The sequence below is a fragment of the Hypanus sabinus genome, chromosome 1, assembly GCF_030144855.1.
Source record: "Hypanus sabinus isolate sHypSab1 chromosome 1, sHypSab1.hap1, whole genome shotgun sequence".
NCBI lineage: Eukaryota > Metazoa > Chordata > Chondrichthyes > Myliobatiformes > Dasyatidae > Hypanus > Hypanus sabinus.
Window position 1 is genome coordinate 114,431,951 of NC_082706.1, and position 26,335 is coordinate 114,458,285.

The 26,335-nt window shown below is 41.2% G+C and overlaps 1 protein-coding gene across 3 annotated transcripts in view; it reads left to right on the top strand.

Annotated features, from left to right (window-relative positions):
* Positions 1 to 14,636: 14,636 nt before the first annotated feature.
* The window catches only part of LOC132396822 (CCN family member 4-like), a 46,190-nt gene continuing 34,491 nt past the window's right edge, over positions 14,637 to 26,335 (top strand). Inside the window, exon 1 of one of the 3 annotated variants that reach the window (XM_059974790.1) lies at positions 14,637 to 14,811. In XM_059974790.1, the coding sequence (XP_059830773.1) occupies positions 14,764 to 14,811 (48 nt within the window). In that variant the 5' untranslated portion in view covers positions 14,637 to 14,763. Of the gene's footprint in view, positions 14,812 to 15,269; positions 15,416 to 15,955; positions 16,049 to 26,335 lie in introns of those variants that run through there. The other 2 variants (XM_059974801.1, XM_059974809.1) reach the window with 2 other exon arrangements.

Here is a 26,335-nt window from a genome sequence, read left to right on the forward strand (position 1 = left end):
CAGTTGGTCAGCACAGGTCTTTAGTACATGGCCAGGTACTCCATCTGGGCTGGATGCCTTCCTTGGATTTGCCCTCCTGAAGGCAGACTGCACGTCAGCTTCAGATGATGTGCTTAATCTGATAATGGTTGATCCATTTATTCTAATATCACTTTTTGCAATTTATAGTTTAAAAGCCCTTTGGCATACTTTATAATAAAGTCCTATATAATTGTAGGTCACAATTCTGCAATTTCTTAGATCAATTTGGAGACTACCTGTTGGTGCATGTCAAGGATAGCCACCTTATTAGGTACACCTGCTCATTAATACAAATCAGCCAATCATGTGGCAGCAACTCAACACATAAGAGAATGCAGACAAGCTCAAGTGGCTCATTTGTTGTCAGACTAAACATCAGAATGGGGGAAGAACTGTGATTTGAGTGAGTTTAACCACAGTCTGATTGTTCATGCCAGACAGGGTGGTTTGAGTATCTCAGAAACTGCTGATCTCCTGGGATTTTCACACACAACAGTCTCTAGAGTTTACAGAGAATGGTGCGAAAAACAAAAACATCGAGTGAGCAGCAGTTCAATGGGCAAAACACCTTTCTAATGAGAAAGGTTGAGGAGAATAGTCAGACTGGTCAAGCTGACAGGAAAGCAGCATTAATTCAAATCACTCTTTGATTCGGGAACAGCTTCTTCCCCTCTGCCACCCGATTTCTAAACAGACATTGAACCCATGAACACTTACTCACTACTTTTATTTCTGTTTTTTTTGCACTACTTATTTTTAACTTAACTACTTAATAGGCATAAATACTTACTGTAACTCAGTTTTCTCCTCTGCATTTATCGTGTATTTCATTGTAGTTAACAATGCCAAAAGTTAACAAATTTCATGGCGTATGCCAGTGATATTAAACCTGATTCTGAAATAATCATGCATTACAACAGTGGGGTACCGAAGAACATATCGGAATGCACATGTTGAACCTTGAAGTGGATGTGCAACAGCGGCAGAAGACCATGGACAACTTTATTACACATGCTTAATTAGCCATTTTCTTAGTGAAGTTTCTACTGAACGTAGGTTCCCTTCAATCTGTGTCTATGGGAAATCATGCACGCAAATTAAGCTGCTGGAGTCACAGTGGTGTTGGAAAGTAGATAGATGTCCCATCCCAAATTACACTGACTCTTAAGCAGCATAGAGTAAACTGCTGTATGTATCTTTTTCCTAGCTAAAATAAGGCTTTTCTGCAATAGCAATAAAGATTTATCTAATTTCCAGGGCATACAGATCAATGTTCATATGGAATTTAAAACTGAGGTAATTACAATATTAAAACAAATTGTACCTGAGATGTGAGTATAACACTAACATCCCAACTGATCTGGAAATACTTGATAAAAACAGTTTTAAGTTGATTATGTTTTCTACAAATGCTGTACAAGTCATTTTTGATAGATTTCCATTAAATATCCCTACAATGCTTCACCTAATCTGTGCTGTGAACTCTGAAGATTAGTCCTTAATCTGCTCAAAGGCTCCAGAAACCAATATCCTTACAGCACAGATATAGGGCACTTGATACATCCCAAATATGTTTGTCCTTGACAGAGCAATCGAAATCAATTCCTTCTACATCATTTCCCCATGTCACAAATCAGGTCTCACCCATCGCCAATCACCTGCACTTTGGAAACCCACAATCCAAGAATGAGGCCACACACTGACAGTATTCTAACATTAATGACACACCTTGATAAATACACAGTCCACATGAAAACAGTTCAAAGTAGATTATCAAAGTACATATACATCACCTTGTACTACCAAGATTTTGGCAGACATTCGCAGTAGATTCGATACAATAAAACCATGAAAATCAACATGCATTGGTGAATAAGCAATGTGTTAAAGACAGACTGTGCAAATACAATAAAAAATAACAATAAATACATTGAGAACATGAGTTGTAGAGTCCTTGAAAGTGAAGCCATAGGTTGTAGAATTATTCAGTGTTGAGGTGAGTGAAGGAGCCTGATGGTTGAAAGGTAATTACTGTTCCTGAACCTGCTGTGCGACCCAAGACTCCTACACCTCCTTAATGGCAGCAGTGAGAAGAAAACATGGCCTGGATTTGGGTGTGGGGGGTTGGGGGAGGGAATGGAGTCCTCGATGATCGAAGCTGCTTTCTGTGGCAGGGGTCCTTATAGATATGTTCAATGGTGGGAGGGCATTTCCTGTAATGGACTGGAAAAATCATACACAGTACTGAACTGGGCTCCACAGCACTGGACCTAAAGAAATTAAATCCACAGATGTGGATATTTATTAGTTAAACACCCAAAATGTTGGAGGAACTCAGCAGGTCACACAGCATGCTTTGGGCCAAGATCCTTCTTCGGGATTGCGGGACTCCCCCAACGTTGAAAAAGGGCCTCGGCCTGAAACGTTGACTATTTTTTCATTTCTATGGATGCTGACTGATCTGCTGTGTTCCTCCAGCATTTTGTATGTGTAGATTTGGATTTCCAGCATCTGCACAGTCTCTTGTATATATTAATATAAGAATTGCACGCAGGGTAAAGAAAACACTTGAAACTACAAAAATATTCTGAGCCTGTAAGGAAGCCAAGTTGTCAACATTAGTAAACAACTGAATTTGGGTGATTGCACAGGTCAGAACTGCTCAGGGTTATGAAGTATTTTCAATTGCTGCTTCCATTGACTCCAGACATGGGCAAAATGCAGTTTTAAAGCAAACAGAAACAATAGTTGTGTCAAGCAGTTGATTCTCATGCTTACAGCTGATAATCACACACAAGTGCACATGTACCAGGTCTTTTAACATGGGGCTTACAATTATCCAGTAGTTTCAATTATTTTTTTTTAAATTCCAATTAATTTAATTCAAATTCCACAACTGACAAGGTAGTTATGAATTCTGGCTTCTGGATTACTGTTAGTTAACTTAACCGGCTCTGTAAGCCATTTCACTGCGCTCCACTATTATCCAGAAATCTCTAAATCCATGTCCTGAATACACTCAGCACTTAAACCTCTTGTGTAGTGAATTCTAAAGAGTGAAGGATGCCTGGTTGTGTAATATACCTATAGTTTAGTTTATTATATTCACAAACCTGCAGGCCAAGCAAAATTATACCATGATGACAGAGAAACTTGGGCGACCATCTGGCAGAACTTCATGGCATAAGTACTCATTCTTCCACATTTTCTAGCTTTCAGTAATGAAGTTGTTTATGATTTTCCCAAAGTTAATAAACAAAACCTTCCCAGTACCATCAGAAAAAAGCTACTGAAGCATCAGGATTTGGACTACCAGACTAGGTAACAGCTTCTTCCCTCAGGTTATGAGACTAATGAATACCCTGCTACCACCAAGGTCTCATCACTGAGACAGTGTACTGATTACTTGTGCTGTGCACTATATGCATTTTGAATTATATTTTATATATATATATCTCTTGTGGTGCACCCTGGTCTGGAGGAACATTGTTAGGTTTGATTTTATGATTTTTTGAGTCAGATGACCATAAATTTGAACTTAAACACCAAGGCCCATACAAATTTGCTTTCCTCATCCTAAGAGAGGTTTGTGTGACTATAAGTAATAATGAAGTTTAGTTTCAAACTGTAATCCAATCAAAATATTCAAATGATTTATAATAGTGTATTAGATTATTTTGCAACTGGGATACAACTTCAGGAATAAGCAATGTTATTTTACCTAACTGGCCTCACCCATCCAGAAAAGAACAATGGGTCACCAATCACTTGTAATAAATACAAATGTAAATTCTAATGCTTTTGATTCATCTCAGTTTCGAAGACTACATTTCAGCTGTGGACATCCTTCCATATGAAAAATTTCTTGTCTCTCATCTGGTTGAAACATGTCACCTCCCTCTCCAGCTTGCTCTATTGCTACATGTCTTAATGCAGTTCAGGCACTGTTTTTAAGGGTGATGCACCATCAATAACTCTCTCTGAGATGTAAAGGCGAGATATCGGCTTTTATTGACTGGAAGAAGGAACAAGCAGTGGTTGACCACCATACTACATCCTGGAGACTGAGAGGCCGGGCTCAGGCCTCAATTGCCTTTATACTGGGGTCTCTGGGAGGAGCCACGGGAGCAGTCACCAGGGGGCGTGTCCAGACAGGTATATGTAGTTCACCACAAAGGGAGAAGGGTTTTTTAGGATTTTAATCATCTTTGTACCTTAATCCTTTGATTTTAAGAATTATACTCTCTGGTTTGCCCTCAGACTGGAGTATGTCTCACCGACCATAATTATGTAGTACGTGGATACAATCTAAACACACTGTAGCAATGACAACTTAATTTAACTGAACTTGCTGAGTTGGCTTTGTTAGAACGCAACCAGATATTGCAATAGTTCAGCAGTATTCTGTAAATATGAGATTGTGACAGGCAAATAATCAAATTGGATATGCATTCTTAACTAGGAATAAAAGGATTATTTTTTCTTATGTTCAGTTTTCATTGTTAATATTCAGAAAACATTTATAAACTGTTATCTGAACTGTATCACAGCATTCCTCCCTTTCTCAGAGTGTGGTAAAATAGTGACTAGGGACTGATACCTAATCTGACCCACAAAATATGAATAATTTATGATTAAAGCAAAACAGCAGCATTTTATCATTAAAAAGTGTGCTATTATTATATATATCCTTTATTTAAAAGAACAATCAACAACCCAAGAGATTGTAGTTATTTCTACAAAGCACCATACTTTGCTTGGAGACAACAGAAACTTACATTTATATGGAACTTTGACAGCAATGAGAAGGTTAAGGTACAGTGGTGTTTTAGGACTGTATGCATTATGTTAGGTACAAGTGGAGAGGCTAGCCTGTCAGACTAAGAATGTATAGATAACAAAGCAATGAGCTTAACCATAAACGTGCTGAAGCAGTACTGATGCCTGTTGCTTGGGGAGGTCCTAAATAAGTCCTATTCATGGCAAAAATATGTGACCAAATGCTCAATACCGTATCAAGCGCTTTGAATCTGTAAATTACCTGATTCAGCATCAAATAACTTCCTCTAATGGGACAGTGACCAGGAAACTGAGATAAGAAAAACATATATAGTGCCCATAAGAAGCAATCACCACCCCCCCCCCCCGTTGTTTTCCAACATTGAATCACAATGGGTTTAATTTGGCTTTTTTTGACACTGATCACCAGAAGAGACTCTTTTATGTCAAAATGAAAACAAATTTCTACAAATTGGTCTAAATGTATTGTGATTATTAAACACAATAATTGATTGCATAATTACTCACCTCCTTCAAGTCAGTTTTTAGATGATGCACCCTCAGCAGCAATTACTGCCTTGAGTCTGTGTGGATAGGTCTCTATCAGCTTTGCACATCCAGGCACTGCAATTTTTCCCCATTCTTCTTTACAAAACTGCTCAAACTCCTTCAGATTGTATGGGGATCTTGAGTGAACAGCCCTTTTCAAGCCTAGCCATAAATTCTCAATTGGATTGAGTCCTGGACTCTGAACTGGTGACGCCAGGACATTAGCTTTGCTGTTGTAAGCCATTCCTTTATAGCTTTGGCTTTATGCTTGGTGCCATTGTCTTGCTGGAAAACAGATCTTCTCCCAAGTCACAGTTGACTTTCAGACTGCATCAGCTTTTTCTTCAGAATTTCCCTGTATTTTGTTGCATTCATTTTACCCTTTACCTTCATAAGCCTTCCAGGGCCTACTGCAGTGAGGCATCCCCACAGCATGATGCAGTCACCACCAGGTTTGACAGTAAGAATAGTGCATTTTTAATGATGTGTGGTGTTTGGCTTATGCCAAACATAGCATTTAGTCTGATGGCCAGAAAGCTCAATTTTGGTTTCATCAGGACATAAAACCTTCTTCCAGCTGACTTCAGAGTCTCCAACGTGCCTTCTGGCAAACTCTAGTTCAGATTTCATGTGAAGTTTTTTTCCAACAGTGGCTCTCTCTTTGCCACTCTCCCATAAAGCTGTAACTGGAGAACCACCAGGGCAATGGTTGTTGTAAGTACGGTCTCTCCCATCTCAGCCACTGAAACTTGTAACTCCTCCAGAGCTGTCATAGTTCTCTTAATAGTCTCTCTCAATAGTCTCCTTCTTGCACAGTCACTCAGTTTTTGAAGTCAGCCTGTTCTAGGCAGATTTACATCTGTGCCATATTCTTTCCATTTCTGGATGATTGGCTTAACTGTACTCCAAAAGATATTCAGTGATTTGGAAATTTTCTTGTATCCATCTCCTGATTTGTGCTTTTCAATAACCTTTTTGTATAGCTGCTTGGAGTATTCTTTTGTTGTAACAGGATGCTGACTCACCAGCAGTTTCCAGATGCAGGTGTAGTTTTACCACAATCAATTGAAACACTTTGACTACATACAGGTGATCTCTATTTGACTAATTATGTGACTTCTAAAACCAATTGGCTGAACCAGTGATGATTTACTGTGTCATATAAAAGGGGGTGAACAATTAAACAATCAATCATTTTGTGATTTATATTTGTAATCAATTTAGATCACTTTGTAGAGATTTGTTTTCACTTTCAAACAAAAGAGTATTTTTCTGGCTGCAGCTTTTATAACAGACCGTGTTCAAGAGTTGGAGCTGGAACAGAATGAACTCTGGATCATTTGGAGTTCTGAGGGTTAATAGACAGGCTATACTTGAAGGTAGTTATACCCAATCTACAGGACATGGCTAACTGTGTGACTGGCAGGAAGGGGAAGGGGACAGACAGCCAGTGTGGAATACCCCTGGATACTGTTGTGGGTATAACCTAGCAGAGGAATGCCACAGCAGTCAGGTCTCTGGCACTGAGTTTGCCTCTGTGACTCATAAGGGAAGGTGGGGAGGGGGGGAGAGAAGAGGTGAGCTGTAGTGATAGGGAATTCATTGGTCAGGTGAACAGAAAGGACAAGAATGAGGTGTTGCCTCCCAGGTGTCAAGGTCAGGGAAATCTAGGATCGAGTCCGTAGAATTCTGAAATGGGAAGGTGAGCAGCCAGAGGTTGTGCTCCACATCAGTACCAATGACAGGGGTAAGAGGGGTGACAAGCTCCTGCAAAATGAATTCAGGGAGCTAAGTGCTAAGTTCAAGGACATGACCTCCAGGGTTGTGATCTCTGTATTATTATCTGTGTCATGTGCTAATTTAACATACAGTTAAACTTTTAGTTAAATCATATTTAGTTAAATCATTTAGTTAACATTTACATTTAGTTAAATCATACAGTTTAACATGAAGCTAACAAGATGATGCAGGAGAGAGGGCTTCAGACTTTTGGATCATTGATTCTCTTCCTGAGATGGTGGGACCTGTGCAGAAGGGATGGATTGCACTTGAACTGGAGGGGGACTAATATCCAAGCGGGAAGTTTTACTAGTGTTGCAAGGAGAGGGGAGGGGCTTTAAACTAGAGTTATGGGGGGTGGGAACCAAATCATCTGAACAGATAGTGGAGTGGTTGAGGAGAATGATGTTGTTAAGCCTACATACAAAGTCAAAAATCAAAAGGTTGAGCATGGTAGGACTAATGTTCTGAGTTGTGTATATTTCAATGCAAGGAGTATTGTACTCCTTGTATTGAGTGCTCCACAAGCTGGTGAGCTTAGGGCATCGATCAGCATGTGGAATTATGAACCACAGAACACTACAGCACAGTACAGGCCCTTCAGCCCTCCATGTTGTGCCGGCCCATATAATCCTTAAAAAAAAGTACTAAACCCACACTATCCCATAACCTTCCATTTTTCTTTCATCCATGTACCTGTCGAAGAGGCTCTTAAATACCCCTAATGTTTTGGACTCCACCACCATCCCTGGCAAGTCATTCCAGGTACTCACAGCCCTCTGTGTAAAAAACTTACCCCTGATGTCTCCCCTAAACTTCCCTCCCTTAATGTTATACATATGCCCTCTGGAGTTTGCCATTGGTACCCTGGGAAACAGGGCACCCTATCTATGCCTCTCATAATCTTGTAGACCTCTATCAAGTCCCCTCTCATTCTTCTATGCTCCAAAGAGAAAAGTCCCAGCTCATATAACCTTGCTTCATATTACTTGTTCTCCAATCCAGGCAACATCCTGGTAAATCTCCTCTGCACCCTCTTCATAGCTTCCACATCCTTCCTATAATGAGGTGACCAGAACTGAACACAATACTCTAAGTGCGGTCTCACCAGAGGTGTGTAGAGTTGCAACATGATCTCTCTACTCTTGAACTCAGTCCCCCTGTTAATGAAGCTTAGCATCCTATAGGCCTTCTTAACTACCCTATCAACCTGTGCAGCGACCTTGAGGGATGTACGGATTTGAACCCCAAGGTCCCTTTGTTCATCCACACTCTTAAGTAATTGACCATTAATCCTGTACTCAGTCTTCTGGTTTGTCCTTCCAAAATGAATCACCTCACACTTGTCCGGATTGAACTCCATCTGCCATTTTTCTACCCAACTCTGCAGACTGTCTATATCCTCTTGTAATCTTCGACCACCTACAGCTCCATCCACAACTCCTCCAATCTTCGTGTCATCTGCAAACTTTCTCACCCATCTTTCCGCCTCTACATCCAGGTCATTTATAAAAATCACAAATAGCAGGGGTCCCAGGACAGATCCCTGCGGCACTCCACTAGTCACCAACCTCCAGGCAGAATACTTTCCTTCCACAACTACCCTCTGCTTTCTTCCTTTAAGCCAATTTTTTATCCAAACAGCCAAGGTTCCACTTATCCCATGGCCTCATGACTTTCTGGATGAGTCTCTCATGAGGGACCTTATTGCCATAGAATGACATTATAGCCATTTGTGAGACTTGGTTGCATGAGGGCCAGGACTGACAGCTCAATGTTCTGGGGTTTTATTGCTTTAGATGTGATAGAGCAGGAGGGATTAAAGAGGGTGGGCTGTCATTACTATTGGGGAAAACGTCACAGCAGTGCTCAGACAGGACAAACTGAAGAGCTCATCTCATGAGGTTTTATGAATAGAACAGAGAAAAATACGACCATGATATTGGGATTATAATATACACCACCCATTAGTCGGCAGCATTTAGAGGAGCAAACTTGTAGAGAGATTACAGACTGTTGCAAGAATCAAGAGGTGATTTTAACATTCCATGTATTGACTGGGATCACATATTGTAAAAGGACAGGATGAAAAAGAGTTGCCAAATGTGTTCATAAAAGTTTCCTTAATCAGTACATAAAAGTACATCTCCAATTAGGGAATGAGACAAGGCAGGTGACTGACGTTTCTGTAGGGAAATCTTTGCATCTAGTGACCATAATGCCATTAGTTTCAAGATAAATAAGGAAAAGGATAGGTCTGGTCCACAGGTTGAGATTCTAAATTGGAGAAAGGCCAGTTTTGATGGTATCAGAAAGGATCTGGCAAGTGTGGATTGGAACAGGCTGTTTGCTGCAAACTTGCACTTGTTAAGTGGGAGGGCTTCAAAGAGAAATTTTGGAAATACAAAGCTTGTATGTTCCTGTCAGCGTAAAAGGCAAGAGTAACAGTTTTAGGGAACCGTGGCCTTCACAAGATTTTGAGGCCCTGGTTAAGAAAAAGAAGGAGGTGCATTGCAGGCATAGGCAGGCAGGAACAAATGAGGTACTACAGGAGCATTAGAAATGCAAGAGAACACTTAAGAAGGAAATCAGGAAGGCTAAAAGAAGGCAAGAGGTTGCTCTCAGTGAAGAAGAATTCTAAGCACTTCTACAGATATACTAAGAACCAAAGGATAGCAAGGGACAAAATTGGTCCACTGGAAGATCAGAATGATAATCTAGTCATGGAGCCAAAGGAGACAGGAGAGACCTTAAACTGATGTTTTTGCATCTGTATATTTACTCAGGAGACAGACAGTCTCTAGAAGTGAGGTAAAGCAGCAGAGAGGCCATGAACACTATACAGAGAAAGAGGGCTTTGCTGACTTGAGGCAAATTAGGGTAGACAAATCCCCAGGGTGTTCCTTCAGACCCTGTGGGAGGCAAGTGCAGGAATTGCAGGGCCCTAGCAGAGATAATTAAAACATCCTTCACTATGGGTGAGGTGCTAGAGAAATGGTGCATAGCTAATGTTGTTCTGTTGTTTAAGAAAGGATCTAAGAATTAGCCACGAAATTACAGGTCAGTAAGCCTGGCATCAGTAGTGGGAAAGCTATTGGAAACTATTCTAGGGGACCAGATATATGAGTATTCGGATAGACAACATGGCTTTGTGAGTGGTAGATGATGCCTAACCACCGTTGTAGAGCTTTTCGAGGAAGTTACCAGGAAAGTTGATGAAGGCAATGCAGTGGATGTTGTCTACATGGACTTTAGTAAGGCCTTAACAAGGTCTCACATGGGAGAGTGGCATTCAAGATGAGGCAGTAAATTTGATTTTCAGAGTCTTCATGGGAGAAGACAGAGATTGGAAGCAGATGGTTGCTTCTCTGCCTGGAGGCCTGTGACTGGTGGTGTGTCGCAGAGATCGGTGCTGTCTCTGTTGTTTGTCATCCATATCAATGATCTGGATGATAATGTGGTAAACTGGATCAGCAAATTTACTGCTCTGCTATTGTGTCAAAACTCTTCTTCCAGGTTCCCTGACAGGATGAGTGAAACCAACAATTCACCCAACAGAGTATGATCACCTGAGGAAAATTGTCTGCCAACAAGAGGACACGATTGCAAAGCTGCAGGAAATCTGCCAGACTCTTCCAACTCTCCACCTTGGTACAATTCCTCCCTCTGAGTCCCGGATGCCCATGCAGAAGCACTGCTGGCCCACAATCGTCACAGCCTGTTGGAGCACTTGACTGATGAACTGTCTGCTCTGGAGTTGTCCACTGACCTCGAAAGCTTCATCGTTCTGGCCCATCATATTGACGAGCATTATATGGAATGACCCTCCAGATTATCAGCCAGAACTCCAATTGAGTTCCCAGAACTATTTTAGACTGCAAATCCCCTCCCCCACCACCAATGCCACTGGAGCTCACACTGTTAGGGGTAACCCCCACGAGCGTGAGCATCAGTTGAGAAACTAATGCCGGCTAGAGAAGAGGGGCCTTCCTCCAGAAGAGCTCTCCCCATCCCTCTTTTCAGCACTACAGGCCATCTCATTCTCACTGTCGTCCTCTACACCCCGTCGGCTCTGCACACACGAGAGGGTCTGGTGGATTCCCCTACAGCATATAACTTCCAGGATCGGATTCTATGTGCAGTTTAGACCTCCTACCAAACGTATCTCTCACCCCTTCATCATCATGGCCATTGTTAGACATCCCTTGGGGTCTGGGCTAGTCCACACGACCTGCACACGTGAGCATCAGGGAGCACCACAAGTCCATCCAATTCCTCCTGACAGACTCAACGCAACACTCCTCTCATGTATGGTTATGGGCCTGCAATCATGATCCTTGTTTGCCTGGTCATCCTGCTCACTGCTGAGTTGAGGACCCACCTGCAGGACCATCTGCCTGCAACCTCAGTTGACTCCCCCCCCCCCCCCATAAATCCTCAGCCCTATCAAGTTCCCACAGGGATAGCATGACTTAGCCATCGCCTTCAGTAAAAGGGAAGCCAGTAGCCTACCATCTCACGGTCCACATGACTTGACCTCCTCCCAGGTATCATCACATCCTGAGGCTGTCTGTTCTCTCTCTCTCCTCCTGAGACCCAAGTCATGAATTATATCACAGAAGTGCTAAAGCACAGCTTCATTCATCCATCCCGGTCCCCAGCTGTTGCAGGATTCTTCTCTGTGGAAAAGAAAGCTGGGAATCATTGTCCCTGCAGTGACTACCATGGACTTAGTAGAATCACCATTAGTCCAGATCTTCACCAAACCGGAGGGGTTCGTCACTTCCCCAGCTGTAGGTTAATTCATTATAGAGTCTAATGGCTGAGGGTAAAAATGATCTCATATAGCCATCTTTGGAGCAGCACTGTTGACTTAGTTTATTACTGAATGTTCTCCTCTGTTCAGCTAAGGTGGCATGCAGAGGGTGAGAAACATCATCCAGAATTGCCAGGATTTTCTGTAAGGTCCTTTGTTGTATCACAGCCTATGGTGTGTCCAGATTGATTCCTATAGTAGAGCCAGCCTTTCTAATCAGTTTATTGAGCCTGTTGGCATCACACATGTTGATAACATTGCCCCAGCACACCACCGCGGATTGTACTGGCAAAAACAGACTGGTAGAAAATATGAAGGAGAGGCCAGCATATGCCAAAAGATCTCAGTCTCCTCAAGAAGTAGAGGTTAGCCTGGCCCTTCTTGTACACAGCCTCTGTGTTGGTGCTCCACTCAAGTCTGTCATCCACTTGTAGGTCCACACCACATACACGTCCTCAGCATCAATAGTAACAGGGAGCAGTGCAGGCTTGGTCTTCCTAAAGTCTATCACCATCTCCTTTGCCTAAGTATGTTGAGCTGCCAGTGATTCAGCTTTGAACTTTGTTGCTGAAACTCTCCATTGTACAGACAAAGCCTTTGACTGTCTTCGGAATAGGGTGTATAAAGATCAAAACCTTGTGGTTTACTGCACAGCAACGATCTCTACCTTCCTGTGTCCTTCGAAGGAGTATAGCAGGCAGCTCGAAGCACCGGAGAGCAGAACATCATATCAGCACATCATCATATCGCTGCAAAATCCCGTCGACATTTTGGAGAAATAATCAAAACCTTATCAATACCCTAAATCACTGTAGGCATCCATCTGTCTCGAAGGACAATGGGTGGTGATGATCATCATCTCAAGGCTGGGCAGGAGGTATGGAGATCCTGAGCTGCCCAGTCGCCAAGATCTCCCTCTCTGCCTCACCAATGTAGTCCAAAGGAAAGCTTATGGAGCAATACGTTTGGTGCTAACTTGGCTGCAGAAGCTCCCGGAAGGATGTTCAATGACGTCCAACCACCTCAAGGGCTCTGCTCTGGATTTTCTGTCTGGGTTTACTCCCATAGCCTTCATCTCTCCCAAGGCTGCCCTCAAGATAATGGGGCTACTTACCCATAGCTGGGGATCTGGTTCACAAGCACCAGAGCGTGTCCACACTGGTGGGCCTGCGTGCTCTGTGTGCAGGGACCAGACCTCCTCCCTGTCCTCTGTAGTTCAGCCTGAGTCCAAAAGGGGTTCAGTTTCCAGGTGTCGCCAGTGAGAAGGCACTACGTGAGGCTTTCTGTTGGAGAGGCTGTGTACTGGCAGGGAGAGACTTACACACTCAGCTCTCCTTTTCACAAAACTGCTAGCAGTGGTGGAAGTTGTAAGAGTGACAAGCACGACCTACCACACTAGACGCATCACAAAAAACATTTTGACACCAATTACATCTCCTATATTTCCACAGTTTCTGGAAGGATCACAAGGATCCTGAGGAAATACTGGATTAATACCATCCACAAACCCATAAGGTCACAGCTTACGGGGGTCAAAGATGACCTGGAGCTTAGGTCAGCTGGAGTTTACAGGATTCACTGTGAATGTAGAGCAGCGTATCGGCCAGAGATGTTGGACGGTGGAAACCCTCATCAAGGAGCTCAAGAGATGTATCTGTTTGGGTTCCCTGGAGAAATCGTTGGTACCAGAACACTGCATTCCCAATGACTGTAGGATTGACTTCAATGATACAAAGCTTCTGTGCCGTGCCAATGTATTTTGACAGCCTGGTAAAAGAAGCCATTGAAAGACAACTGGAGGAAAAGAATTTTAACAAAGACGAAGATATCGCTCTAAGTCAGAAGTAGAATTCATTTGTAAACAAGGTGGGAGAATAGAAACCTGATTGGACTACTAACCAATCAAGAGAGATGGATTATAGGGGTATAAATACCACTTAACTAGACATACCCAGGTATCACCCCTGAAGAAGTTGGCAGAGTTTGTCATTGAACTTGTACTCAGCTGGAACCCGAGAAGTCTTTACTTGAATATTAATGTTCATCGAATTTCTGCTCTTTATTTAAGTTTATATTTTAACTACCAGGTGTTTCCCCCCCACCCTTTACAAAGGTAGAGCGTTCCTATGAAACCTTTCTTAAGCTGAAATGGCATAAAGCGAAGAACTGTTAATTTATATAGAAGTTTTCGTAAAAGAGAAAATCCTCTTTGTAATGCGAAAACAAGTTACTAATGTAGGTCTTTTGTAAAAGTGAAGTGGCGTAAATCGAACATTTGTAAACGGGGGACACCTGTATTCAGAAATTACACATGTTGGTATACTTTCACCTGATGTATTTTAAGTGCAGATTCCCCAGACATTGGTTTGTAAACAGAGAACCGTTTTTATTTTTTAATCCTTTTTGCAGCTGGCTGCATTATTTCTATGATGAAACTCTTACAGCAATTCCTGTCTCTTCAATCAGGGTGAACATGTAAAATAGAGAGATATTTTGGCTCCCAAATCCACTCACGTTTTGGAGAGTGTTCTGTGCCTTTAAAAACTTCCTGCTGAGCAATGCCACAGTGGATGCTTACACTGGGACAAACACCCAGGGAGAGAAAGAGTTTGGGGAGGGGGGGCGTTATAATTGTCAGTTATCCTGACGTCACAGGAGAAATTATAGAGGCTAGATTTACTGAGGGGAAATTTAGGGAGGACGGCATGGAACTAGTTGGGATTACGTGTTCAGGAATGCAGACTGGTGGAATCCTTAGCCTGTGAATCTGCAAATCCCTCAACTTCAAGGTTAAATGAATTTTCAACGGTTTTACAGAGATGAAGAAGCTGCTGCTTTGGATTCTAGTGGCAGGAATCACAACTCAGGTGAAGAGTGTCGGTTCGTTTTTTTTAAACTTCTCCGCCAGAGAGAGAGAGAGAGAGAGAGAGGAAAAGTTTGCTGAAGTAATGGTTGAGAAAGGACAACCCGGAGTTAAAAGGGAACCGGTGAGGAGCTGGGCTGAAAACAAGGAGGGATGTGAAAGAGCATAAATTTAAAAAGCGCGTTTTTATGAATAAGAACATATTTTCAGGCAGGTAATAGGGGATTAAGGAGAGAAGGGGAAGGCAGCATGTTTTGGGGGTAGGCGATGAAAGCAGGGAAAGAGCTAAGGAAGTTAACGTCACTGGGTGAATCTGACATTTGTGCAGTACACGGGAAGGTGTTACGTTAGAACGGGCGGTATTGGAGAATTGCTTCAATTAGACTAAATACGTGGCAAAGTTATTCGGGAAGGCGTAACTGAAATATTAATTATAGCAAATTATTCTTGTATTTCTGATTGAGATGTCGCTCTACGAATGTGGAATGTTTAACACTGGAACGAGTGTTGATGGTGTGGGTTGGAGGGCGAATGGAAAGTGGGGGAAGGAAGGGACTTGAACAAGTGTATCGGAAAGACGTGTGAAGATTCCTCCGATGTGCCAGGCGGTAACTCTTACATCTGTTAACTTCAACCCGCCTTCCTGCTGTTGAAATAGGAATGATTTAATGCCTTAAGTTTCAAACGAGACTGACTTTAAATTAATAATTTAAATAATCCGCGAGGGGGAGGGGGAGCCTGGGGATATGGATTTTAAATGTTCAGCAGATGAATTAAAACCAGAAGAGAGTGCGGTTGATGCACTCCAGAGGTCTATTAACTCCGAGGGCAAAATGAAATGAGTGGCAAAGATCTTTCTGGTGGGGACAAAATTTGTATGTTTTTTTTTGTCACGATGTTGTTTGCTGTAAGACGGTTTATTTAGTGATAGGCTGGACCTTGACAGCTTGGTCCACATTCCCAGAACGATGCCGACTGTTTGTAAAGAGCGCTGAAAGGTCTTCGTGAGGTACTTTTCCACAAACGCTTCGCCTCTTTAAAGCAGATTTGTGTTAGCTCGCTGTTACTGACAGGGGTGTTGCTACTGGTAACAGCGCAGATTGCAAGATTGAGGATGGAAAAGGGGGAAGGGCATTGGGGCACGTCAAAATAATTGGTTTCTTGGGTCCTTCTTGAGGCAAAGCGTACGTATGTAGTCCTGCAACACGTGTCATCAGTAATAATTGACACTTCGGCATGAGGTTCGTCTACATTATCTTTTTGTCAAACTTTATGATTTTGTTTTAGTCTTTCACGTCACACTTTTGGAAAAGGTGTGAAAGTCTCTGATGTCGTTGCTGCTTTCGTGGATGTGGTTTACCGGTGCGTTGCCGATAGAGCAGTGAGCGGTTTGTGACTGGAGGCTTACTGGGTTTCTACGGACGGGACGATGGCGAGTGATTCATTCAGATTCAGTAAGCGGTAAAATCCCGCTGGATGCATTCCATAATTCGGAATCAGAGCTCCGGCCAAAACTGTCTCACGCTGAGCTCTCCAATTTCTGGCTCAGTACTATCCCAATAAACCGTGTAAGGTAGCAAAGGAGGTTTAGTAGTGTCCTTTGAAGTGAAAGTGCGATCACAATAGTAAGGTAGGAAGCATCGCCAATTTAAATACTGTGAACTCTTACAAACGCAATGAGAGGAGCAGATAGTCTATTTTGCGATATTAATCGTGGGATTAATATTTGGTCTGATACCGCCCACCCCCGGTTTACTGGTTTATTCTTGCTGCTGGGTACTTGTATCAATAAAAAATTCTCAACATCTGTAACTTAAAAGCAACTTCACGTGGACAATGTTGCTTATCCCAGCTGCCGTGGAAGCTGCCGTTAAATGTGATGAAGTTCTGAAGAGATACGGGTTGTGCAAACGTATTGTCCGGTACCTATTCGGTAGCGCCACGTGACAAGCTGTTGTCAACATCACTGTTAACTTGAGTTTAACATCCAATGTGATAATGGGAAGGCGCTTTATTTGACATGCCTAAGGAGGAGCATTGAGCAATATGCAACTGGAAGATTACGCTAATAATGTATTCTGCTGTGCTACTTAGATACCAAAATTTGTGAAATATGGGTTATAAAGGCCCGTTTGCAAGGCAGGCCTTTATCTTTTTGCAAATAAATTGAGTCCCCCTTTCTATTTACAGGATAATAATCCTCCGAAAAAAAATCTAGACCTACCAAATGGGCGTGGTCCAAACGTGAAGAACCTATTCGCTTTACAGTACCAGCGACCAAGGTTCAATTCCCGCTGCCTCCTGTGAGGAGATTGTATATTCCCCTGGTGACCGCATGCATTTCCTCCGGGTGCTCCACTTCCCTCCCACAATCCAAATATGTACCAGTTGGTGGGTTATTTGGGTTAGAATTAAATCAGGGCGCTGCTGGGCGTAGCAGCTCGGAGGGTCGAAAGGGCTTATTTCACACTGTATATCTATTAATAAATAAATCGCTGCCCTTTATTTAGATGCAGAAACAACTAAAAGTGGCTGTGAAATATCTGTGGCTATGAAATATTCTTGATTGAAGCAGCTCGCAAAGGAAATTGACGTAAATATATATTTGCTAGTGAGCTACCTGATGAAGTCAAATCACGCATCTGTAAAGCTCCTTTAGTTTGTCAGGAACAGGTGGTGAACCTTTTTGAGAGTGTATACCCAACCTTACAATAACCTAAAAAAATTCTCCAGTGTGTCATGTTAATTCTGAGCAGAATGGATCTACTTTACTATTAGAGATTATAAAAATCATCTGTTGGAAAATGCATTCCTATTCTGAACAAACTGAAAAGGATAAACACAATTTAAAGCTAGCACACTGATAAACTCATAGTTTAAAATATGTTCTTGCAGACACTAAATGATATCCAGGATTTACCATTATTATCACTGAAAGCCCAGTGTTCACTCACAAACAACAAGAGAAATATAAGCAGAGATAAACCAAATGCAATGTACCCAACTGTCTAAATGTTGCTGTGTACACCAGGTCTGTAAGGATTTCCAAATGTATGATCCAACATCACATGTTCTCACAATCACCCAGTTGGCGCCAAACCATCTCATTGCTCTCAGCTTGTTAACAAATCATTCACTCCTTCACTTAGCAGCAAAGGTAATCATTATGTGTCTTTTAATTAAGGGTGAAGTTTAAAAGTTGAGGGGCTTCACTGCATGCTGTGGGCCTTCAAAATATTTTTCATGTGCCACAGGTTCACCACCCCTGGAGCGAGTAAGAAAATTGTCATAGGAGGGCAATCACAGAAACCCCTCCTCAACTCAGTTATAACGAAGTTGATTTTTTACTGTGATAACATCCTTCCTAGTAAAAACTCCCCCTCAAGAGGAAACATCCACATTGCATCTATCCTGTCAGAATCTGATATGATTTTGTGAACTTACCTTTTATTCTTCTAAACATCGGACTGTACATCTGTTTTCAGATGCTCTATTTAAGGAATTAATTTTATTTTTTAAAAAACTACTAAAGGGAGAATTCCTTTTCATTATTGCTGTAATTAGATTTCTAAATAAAGCCATACCAATGCAGCTGCACAACAAAAGAATTGGCTGCCATATTGAAAACCTAATGGACTATTGGATGGAAACTTGTATAATAATGGGAGAGACAGTGACTTGTTTTTTTTAAATAGATACTGATGATGAGCAATTCTCTTGTCATTTCTTAAATGAAATATCGCATTTTCATCTGCTTCTCATGATCCATGTTTCTTTCGCCTATTTGCTCATAAATTATTTACAGTTCTAAGTAACCAGCAAGTAAATATTGTAAACAAAGGTGAAGCAAGCTTTGCTTTGTTTGACCTGTGTTAGAAATGTTGTCACATCAATCTAAATCAACATTCTGGCTTAATTGTTTTGTATTAACATGACAAATGAAAATCAAGAAGCATGCAGAATGTGGTAACTTAATTGAAAAGAAGTTTAACCTTGTATTCCTTCTGTCAATCAATGCAAATATTTTGATTTTTGGGTTGCTACACAGGTCGGTAGGGTGGTAAAGAGGGTGTGTGGTGAGTTTACCTCCATTAGTTGAGGGATTGCGTTCAAGAGCAGCTCTATAAAACCCTGCTTTGACCACACTTGGAATATTGCATTCAGTTCTGATTGCTTCATTATGGGAAGGATGTAGAAGCTTTGAAGAAGGTGCAGGGGAGATTTACTAGGATGCTGCCTAGATTAGAGAACATGTTTTATGAAGATCAGTTGAGTGAGCTCAAGCTTTTTATTTGTAGAGCAGGTGACTTGATAGAGATGTACAAGACGATAAAGATGCATAGACTGAATGGATAGCCAGAGTCTTTTTCCTAGGGTGAAATGGCTAATAACAGGGGGCATAAGTTTAAAAGATGATTGGGGGAACATTTGGTGGGGTTGTCAGAAGTATGTTTTTTTTACACAATGAGTGGTGATTGTGTGGAATGCCTGCCAGGAATGGTGATAGAGGCATTTAAGAAATTCTTAGGTAGTCACTTGGATGATAGAAAAAATGGAGGGGTATGTAGGGGGGGGGGATGGGTTAATCTTAGAGTAGGATAAAAAGGTCAGCACAACATTGTGGACTGAAGGGCCAGTACAGTTCAATGTTATAGTGATAATTTTCAACATAACAATTATTATGGCCAGTACACATGATTTCCCATTATTGCCTAATTTCATTAATTTCTTTAAACCATTTATATTTCTTTTAAAGCTTGGAAGATGATCTTCATCATTTCATTTTATTTTTACATTTTTGTGACGCAAGGGGTTTTTGGTGTAATTGTTTAATATTTGGTGTTAACATGAAGGATTGCCCAATGAATTGTGAAATGGATTTACTTACGACTACTGACCTAATGAGACCCATCTGTTATTGAGAAATTTACCTTTGTAAAATAACTCAATACATTTAACCTTCAGAAAGTTAAATAAACCTGCATTCAATTTTAAATCAAAACGTAACAAGTGATAACATCTGAATTTTTACCAGGTGCCACCACGTCCAGTTGCTTCTTGTCAATACATCAGTTAGCAGTGCTGAATGAGCTCGATTTTTATGCAACAAAATTTATCAGTTAGGAAGCTCCAAGACCTGAAACATCATGAACAATGATTAACAATTGAGTGATGTAGAGTGGGTGCTGCACAATTTATTTCAACATTTCCATCTACTGTGAACTCAGATGTATATTGCCCTTTTTCTGGATATGTACTTTGCATTATTTATCAGTATGCTCATACATTTTGCCTGCAATGTTCTTACAACAGATGTAAGGATCCCGTTGGTATTTTGCTTTAACCATTTTCGGTGCATGAGTGTCACTGGCAATCCCAATGTTTGTGATCTTTCATTAGTGTTCCCTGAGAACTCCTGCTTTTGTCAACACCTTTACAATGGAGGCATTGCACGAATTTCAGAGCGCATTGTTAACCGGGGGGGGGGGGGGGGAGGGAGGGGAGCGTGGCAGGGCTGTTCTTCAGGTGCTTAAAATGGGCATCACTCCTCTAGTTGGCAAAATTTGACATGTTAATATAGTTATCTGCTGTAAGTAACCCTGTGAAAAGACTGATCCAAACAGGATCCAAATCTTTGTTTCAACAGTAAAATAATAGATGTATTTCTCTCATTTAGACATACCAAATCCATACTACCACTTGGCTTTCCTTTATCCAAATGGGAAAACAAAGTAATGTAGAGAATGAAAAATTCCAGCTAATATGTTACATGTGCTGTAGCTTTTTGAAAGAAGAAAAAATATTAACAATTCTCTGTTAGTGTAGAATGAATGCAGGGAGAACTTATGCTTTCCTGGTGATTGAAATTCAACCTGTTAAGACAAGAATGAAACACATGAATTATCTAACATGTTAAAATTCATTAGCATTGCTTAGTGCATATTGAACACTTAGTGGCAAGTTATTTGCCTCACCAGCCAATGTAATTTCTCTCGACAATATTGCCATTTGATACAGAAACATAAAAAGTTTATGCCACCAGGAACTATACTGAGTTTCAAAAACCTGATTCAGCATTGAATCAGGATAGCTATCAGGCTGAGGAGTATTTCCACAACCTGGACAAAATTAAATCAGGAGCGAGGTCCTGGGGGTGAAAGCACAAGCTGAGTCAGCAGTTGCCTTCCACGTTCTGAAATTGGAGCTGGTGAGTCCTTCACAGCTGCTCAAGGTTGTTCAGTTTTAAGAATACAGTTGTATCTGCAGTCCCTAAAGTAAAAACCAGCCTACTAGGATGAGAAGGAAGCTATTCCATAACCTCTCTCAGCAGGCAGTTTATTATTTAATCCAGTATTTTCAGTACTTTCTTGTTGGCTCTATGGAGATACTTTTGTTAATCTGAACCAAAGCAAGGTGTACTTTAGAAGTCAGTGACAGAACTTCTGAGGTTAAAACTACGCCTTTCTCTTTGTGTTTACTTATGGTCATTAGTAATTTATTCAAAGTTAGAAAGAAAGACCACATTTCGGAAATGTATTCATTCTGTTAAAGGATGAGTGTGATGTTCCATTCTGCAACACACTACTTTGCGCTGAAGTATGAATCATGTGAGTGAGAATGCTTGAACAGTGATTATTCAAGACATCAAAGCCACCCCATTCAGAATTTACATGTGATCAGACAGACAGCCATACTTTATTGATCCCGAGGGAAATTGAGTTTCGTTACAGCTGCACCAACCAAGAATAGCGAAGAAATATAACAATATAAAACCATAAATAATTCAATAATAATAAGTTAATCATGCCCAGTGGAAATAAGTCCAGGACCAGCCTATTGGCTCAGGGTGTCTGACACTCCAAGGGAGGAGTTGTAAAGTTTGATGGCCACAGGTAGGAATGACTTCCTATGACGCTCAGTGTTACATCTCAGTGGAATGAGTCTCTGGCTGAATGTACGCCTGTGCCTAACCAGTACATTATGGAGTGGATGGGAGACATTGTCCAAGATGGCATGCAATTTGGACAGCATCCTCTTTTCAGACACCACTGTCAGAGAGTCCAGTTCCACCCCCAAAACATCACAGGCCTTACGAATAAGTTTGTTGATTCTGTTGGTGTCTTATCATAGACTTCCCATCTTCTCTCATCTACTCCAAGAAACAGCACTTTCCATCCCAGTATCTCAGCCATATACTTCATGAACTATTTTTTGGGTTGAGAATTTCAATAGCTCACCACATATAGAAAACAAATTTCTCCTCACCTTAGATCCAAATGGCCTGCCCCTTATTTTCAATCTGTGCCATGTATCCTAGTTTCTAATTTCTTTGGTCAAGGAAATGATCCTCCCTGCATTTAGCCAGTGAAACCCTTTTATTATTTTGTAAGTTTCAATGAGATCTCCTCCCATACTTCTAAACAGGCCCAGTCTATCAGATCTTTCCTCGTATGCCAGACCTTCCTTTCCTGCACCCATCACAGTGACTCTTACTGCACTCCCTCTATGGCAAGTATATTATTCTCTTTGGAAAGGAGGTTAAAACTGTATGGTGTTATCATGGCAAGAAGATTTAATTTCCTAATATATGAGAACAATACAGCAGAGCATTTGCCTTCATGGTCCCCTGCAGCACTTCAATGTCAGCAGTCAGTGACTCACATTTAAGTACAGTCTGGTCCAATTGAGCATCATATTTACCCAATTTCTCACCATTTAACAAATACTCTTCCTTTCCATTGTTTACCAAAGTGAGTCACCTCATATTTTTCCCACACTTCTCTATCACATCCTTCCCAGACACTCAGCCAATCCACATACCCTGAAGCTTCTTTACATTCAACCCCTTAGTCATGTCAAATTCAGTGTTGCCAGCAAAACTGACAATATAGCATTCATCTTCACAGTCAATCATTGACATAGAGAGTGAACAGCTGGGGCTCAAGCACTGATTCTTGTAGGAACCCAACCTGTGGGTTCATTTATTCTCATTCTTTGCTTCCCAATCAATTACTAGTTCTCAATCTACATTTGAATATTAATCTTGATCCCATCTTTGTTGGAACTTGAATATCAGACTGATTCTCTTAGTGAATTATGTTCAAAATTAGAACATAGAACAGTACAACATAGAAAGCAGGGCAATTCAGCCCATAACGTTGCACCGAGCCAGCTAAAAAGCAAATCAAAAATATCCAAACACTAATCCTTCCTACCTACACCATACCCATATCCCTCCATCTTCCTCACTTCCATGGGCTTAATGTCTCTTAAAAGCCTTTAATGCATTTGCCTCCACTACCATACAGGGCAGCACATTCCAGGCATTCATCACCCTCTTACCCCTCACATCCCCCCAATGAACCTGCCCCCTCTTACCTGCAATGCATTCCCTTTAGTATTAGACATTTCAATCCTGGGAAACAGACACACTCTCCCCAATCTATCTATGCTTCATAATCATGTAAACCTCTATTAGATCTCCCCTGAGCCTCAGACACTCCAGAGAAAACAACTCAAGCTTATCCAACCTCTTGCGATAGCACGTTCCCTCTAAACCAGGCAGCATCCTGCTGAACCTCTTCTCCACCTTCTCCAAAGCCCCAACATCCAATCAGAACTTTCACAATACCCCAGATGTGGTCTATTATAAAGTTGCAATATAACCTCGTGACATTTGAACTCAGTGCCCCAACTAATAAGAGCAAGTATTCCATCAGCAAATTGTCATAAAGTAGCTGATTCAGCAGCCAACTGGAGACTCTAGAGATTGCAGATGCTGGAATCTGGAGCTGCCTAGAAGGCTCTGGAGGAACACAACAGCTTCTGCAGCATCTACTGGAGGGAAATGAACAGTCAATGTTTCATGTCAAGACAGGTTCAGTTGGACCTTGGGTAAGCCCAGATAGAGGATCTCAGCCTGAAACATCCATTTCTTACCCTAAGTGCTGCCTAACACCCTGATTCCCTCCAGAGCTTTTTGTACACAGCAGCATCCCACCAATTGCACCATAAAAATGACCAGGTTGTTACACAAGTGAGGCAGTGGACAAACCCAGGTGCAGAACATAGGCATGGAGGCAGAGGCAGGGGGCATTCTTGACATAGCAAGCATGGAATCAGTATCCAGGAGCAATGCTAGAACTGACAGTCCTAAGAACCATGAAACAAAGTTACTCACACCAGAGTCAACCAACTCCTTGCAGTGATCACAGGGTCTTTATCCTGCATTTTCTGATGGAAAGCAGGTGTGTGTAGATAGTGGAACCTGGGAATGATTGGAAACTAAACAAGGGGATTGAGGCCCAATTCCTGAGGTAAATAGCAAGGTGGGGGATTGCCAGAAGAGACCATGACATAGGTAATTTGTTGTTGATTAATGTAAAGGGATCCAGGAAGGAATCCTTTCGTCCCCCTTGAAGTAATGTCACAGAATCTATTGCATCCATCAGACAAATGTGACGGGTTCAGTTTGAGGTGCGATATGAAAGATGGTACTAAAACATTAATCTAGATTTTTGTCTCACAACCAGCACCAGCACCACATGTATTCTGAATTAAAGTTAGGAACGCAAACAATTAAGCCCTAAAACCAGTACCAAGTATAGAAACCTACAACAAGGAGGAAAGGCACTTGTTTTATAAACCTGTATTGCTGGGCTTAGGCAATGACATTATGGGATGCATGTGTTCCTTTCAAAAGGCAAAAACTGCATTACAAGAGATGGACTCAAAACAGAGAATGCTGGAAACACTCAGCTGGTCAGGCAGCATCTGCGGGGTCATACGCTTCCATCAAAGGACACTTCAGCAATGGGACTGCCCTGCGCAACTCAGTACTGAAACTGGGGGCTGGCTACTGAATGATAATTGTGCAGGATGTATGAAGGAATTGATGTCCTACCTTGGAAATCAAATTCATGCCACTAAAACTTTGTCTGATTAAATTTTCTAAGCCATTATTCAACAGCCACTGTGGGGCTTTTGGGTCTCAGATTCCATTGACTTCGGTACATTTTTAATGGGTGGGTTAAGCATTGGATCAGAGGTCCAGACTAACAATCTAGACAACTGTTCAAATCCCACCATGGGAGCTGTGGAATTTAAATTCAGATCAAAATCCAAGAATTTAAAAAAAAAGATTCTTGATAGTGATGACTGTAAAGTTACCAGATTGTTTGTAAAAAGAAATCCATCTGATTAAGTAATAGCCCATCAGATCATTGCTTTTCAAATTATGCACAATATTTTGTAGGTTAGCTCAAAAAATCCTACTTCAATATATTTTAAATTTAGAAGAGGAGACAGTAAGATGTGAAATAGTTGTGGAGGCTGACTACCTTATCAAGGCACTGTACCCAATGAATGGGTGACGGGGTAGAGATACATCTCTGATTAATGTGTAGCATCTGCTTAAACCCCACCCCTCAATCAGTGTCATGTGAAACTATGGGACCAGCTAGTACGTATCAAAAGTATTGGTTATGTGACCGCAGATACTGAGCAGATAATCTCTGGAGAGTACTGACAATGGTCAGGCTCACTCATCTTGTCAAGACACTGTCCAGAAGAAAGCAATGGGAAACCACTTCTGGCGAAAAATTTACCAAGGACAATCATGGCCTTTTCTGGTTTCTATTTTACTCTGAACCAAATATGGCTCCATTCAATGCAGTGGAGTTTGAAATGGTCCACAGAGAGCGAGTGAGAGAGGGAGAGGGAGTATAGAGATTATTTTAAAGTGCAGTAAATTCTAGCTTAGTTGCACTTCTACATAAAGTGTTATTTGGAGAAGTGATGAAGTGTCATGTGACAATTATTTTGTTATCTCCAAGTCTGAAGAGTTAAAACCAATTGTAACCCTAATGCTTCCATCTAAAAGTAATGCATTCAATGCAGCCAGGTATCCAAACCTATTTCACTTATTTTTAATATATTAAATTATATTTAAATGAATTTGGTGAGGGCAACTAAATGGGAAAAGTGAACTTCAGCAAATTAAAAATATTTCAATATAATGCGCAGGGCAACAAATCCTTCTAAAGTATTAAATTGCCATAGTTTTCCTCTTTATTCCTATTTTCTCTCTGGAATGCATCGACCTAAAATGCAAAACAGTTTCAAAGGAGCCAGGTTTCACAGTACTGTGTTCGTTCCACAGAAGTTTTGTCCACCACTGCTTCACATTGTTCTTAGGAAGAAAACACTTCTATGGATAAGGAAATGTTTGTGCAATCCAATATTCCCACTTCAAAGGTATTATATTTCCTATCCTTGCATATTATTAATAATAACATCTGCCAAAAATATACCATCACCTCTAGGAGATTTATAACATTGTTTGTTTCTTTGCAGTATTTGTTCCAGATATTAACATTTGTGTGAAATAGTGTTAATCGGAAAGTGTGAAACCCCAGCTTCCAACAGCACACAACGAAGCCCCAGGCATCATCAAATGCACCTTTACAATCGATACACAGGAGTAAAACTCTTTCTTTAATAAAAATGAAAAAGAAAGTTGTAGAATT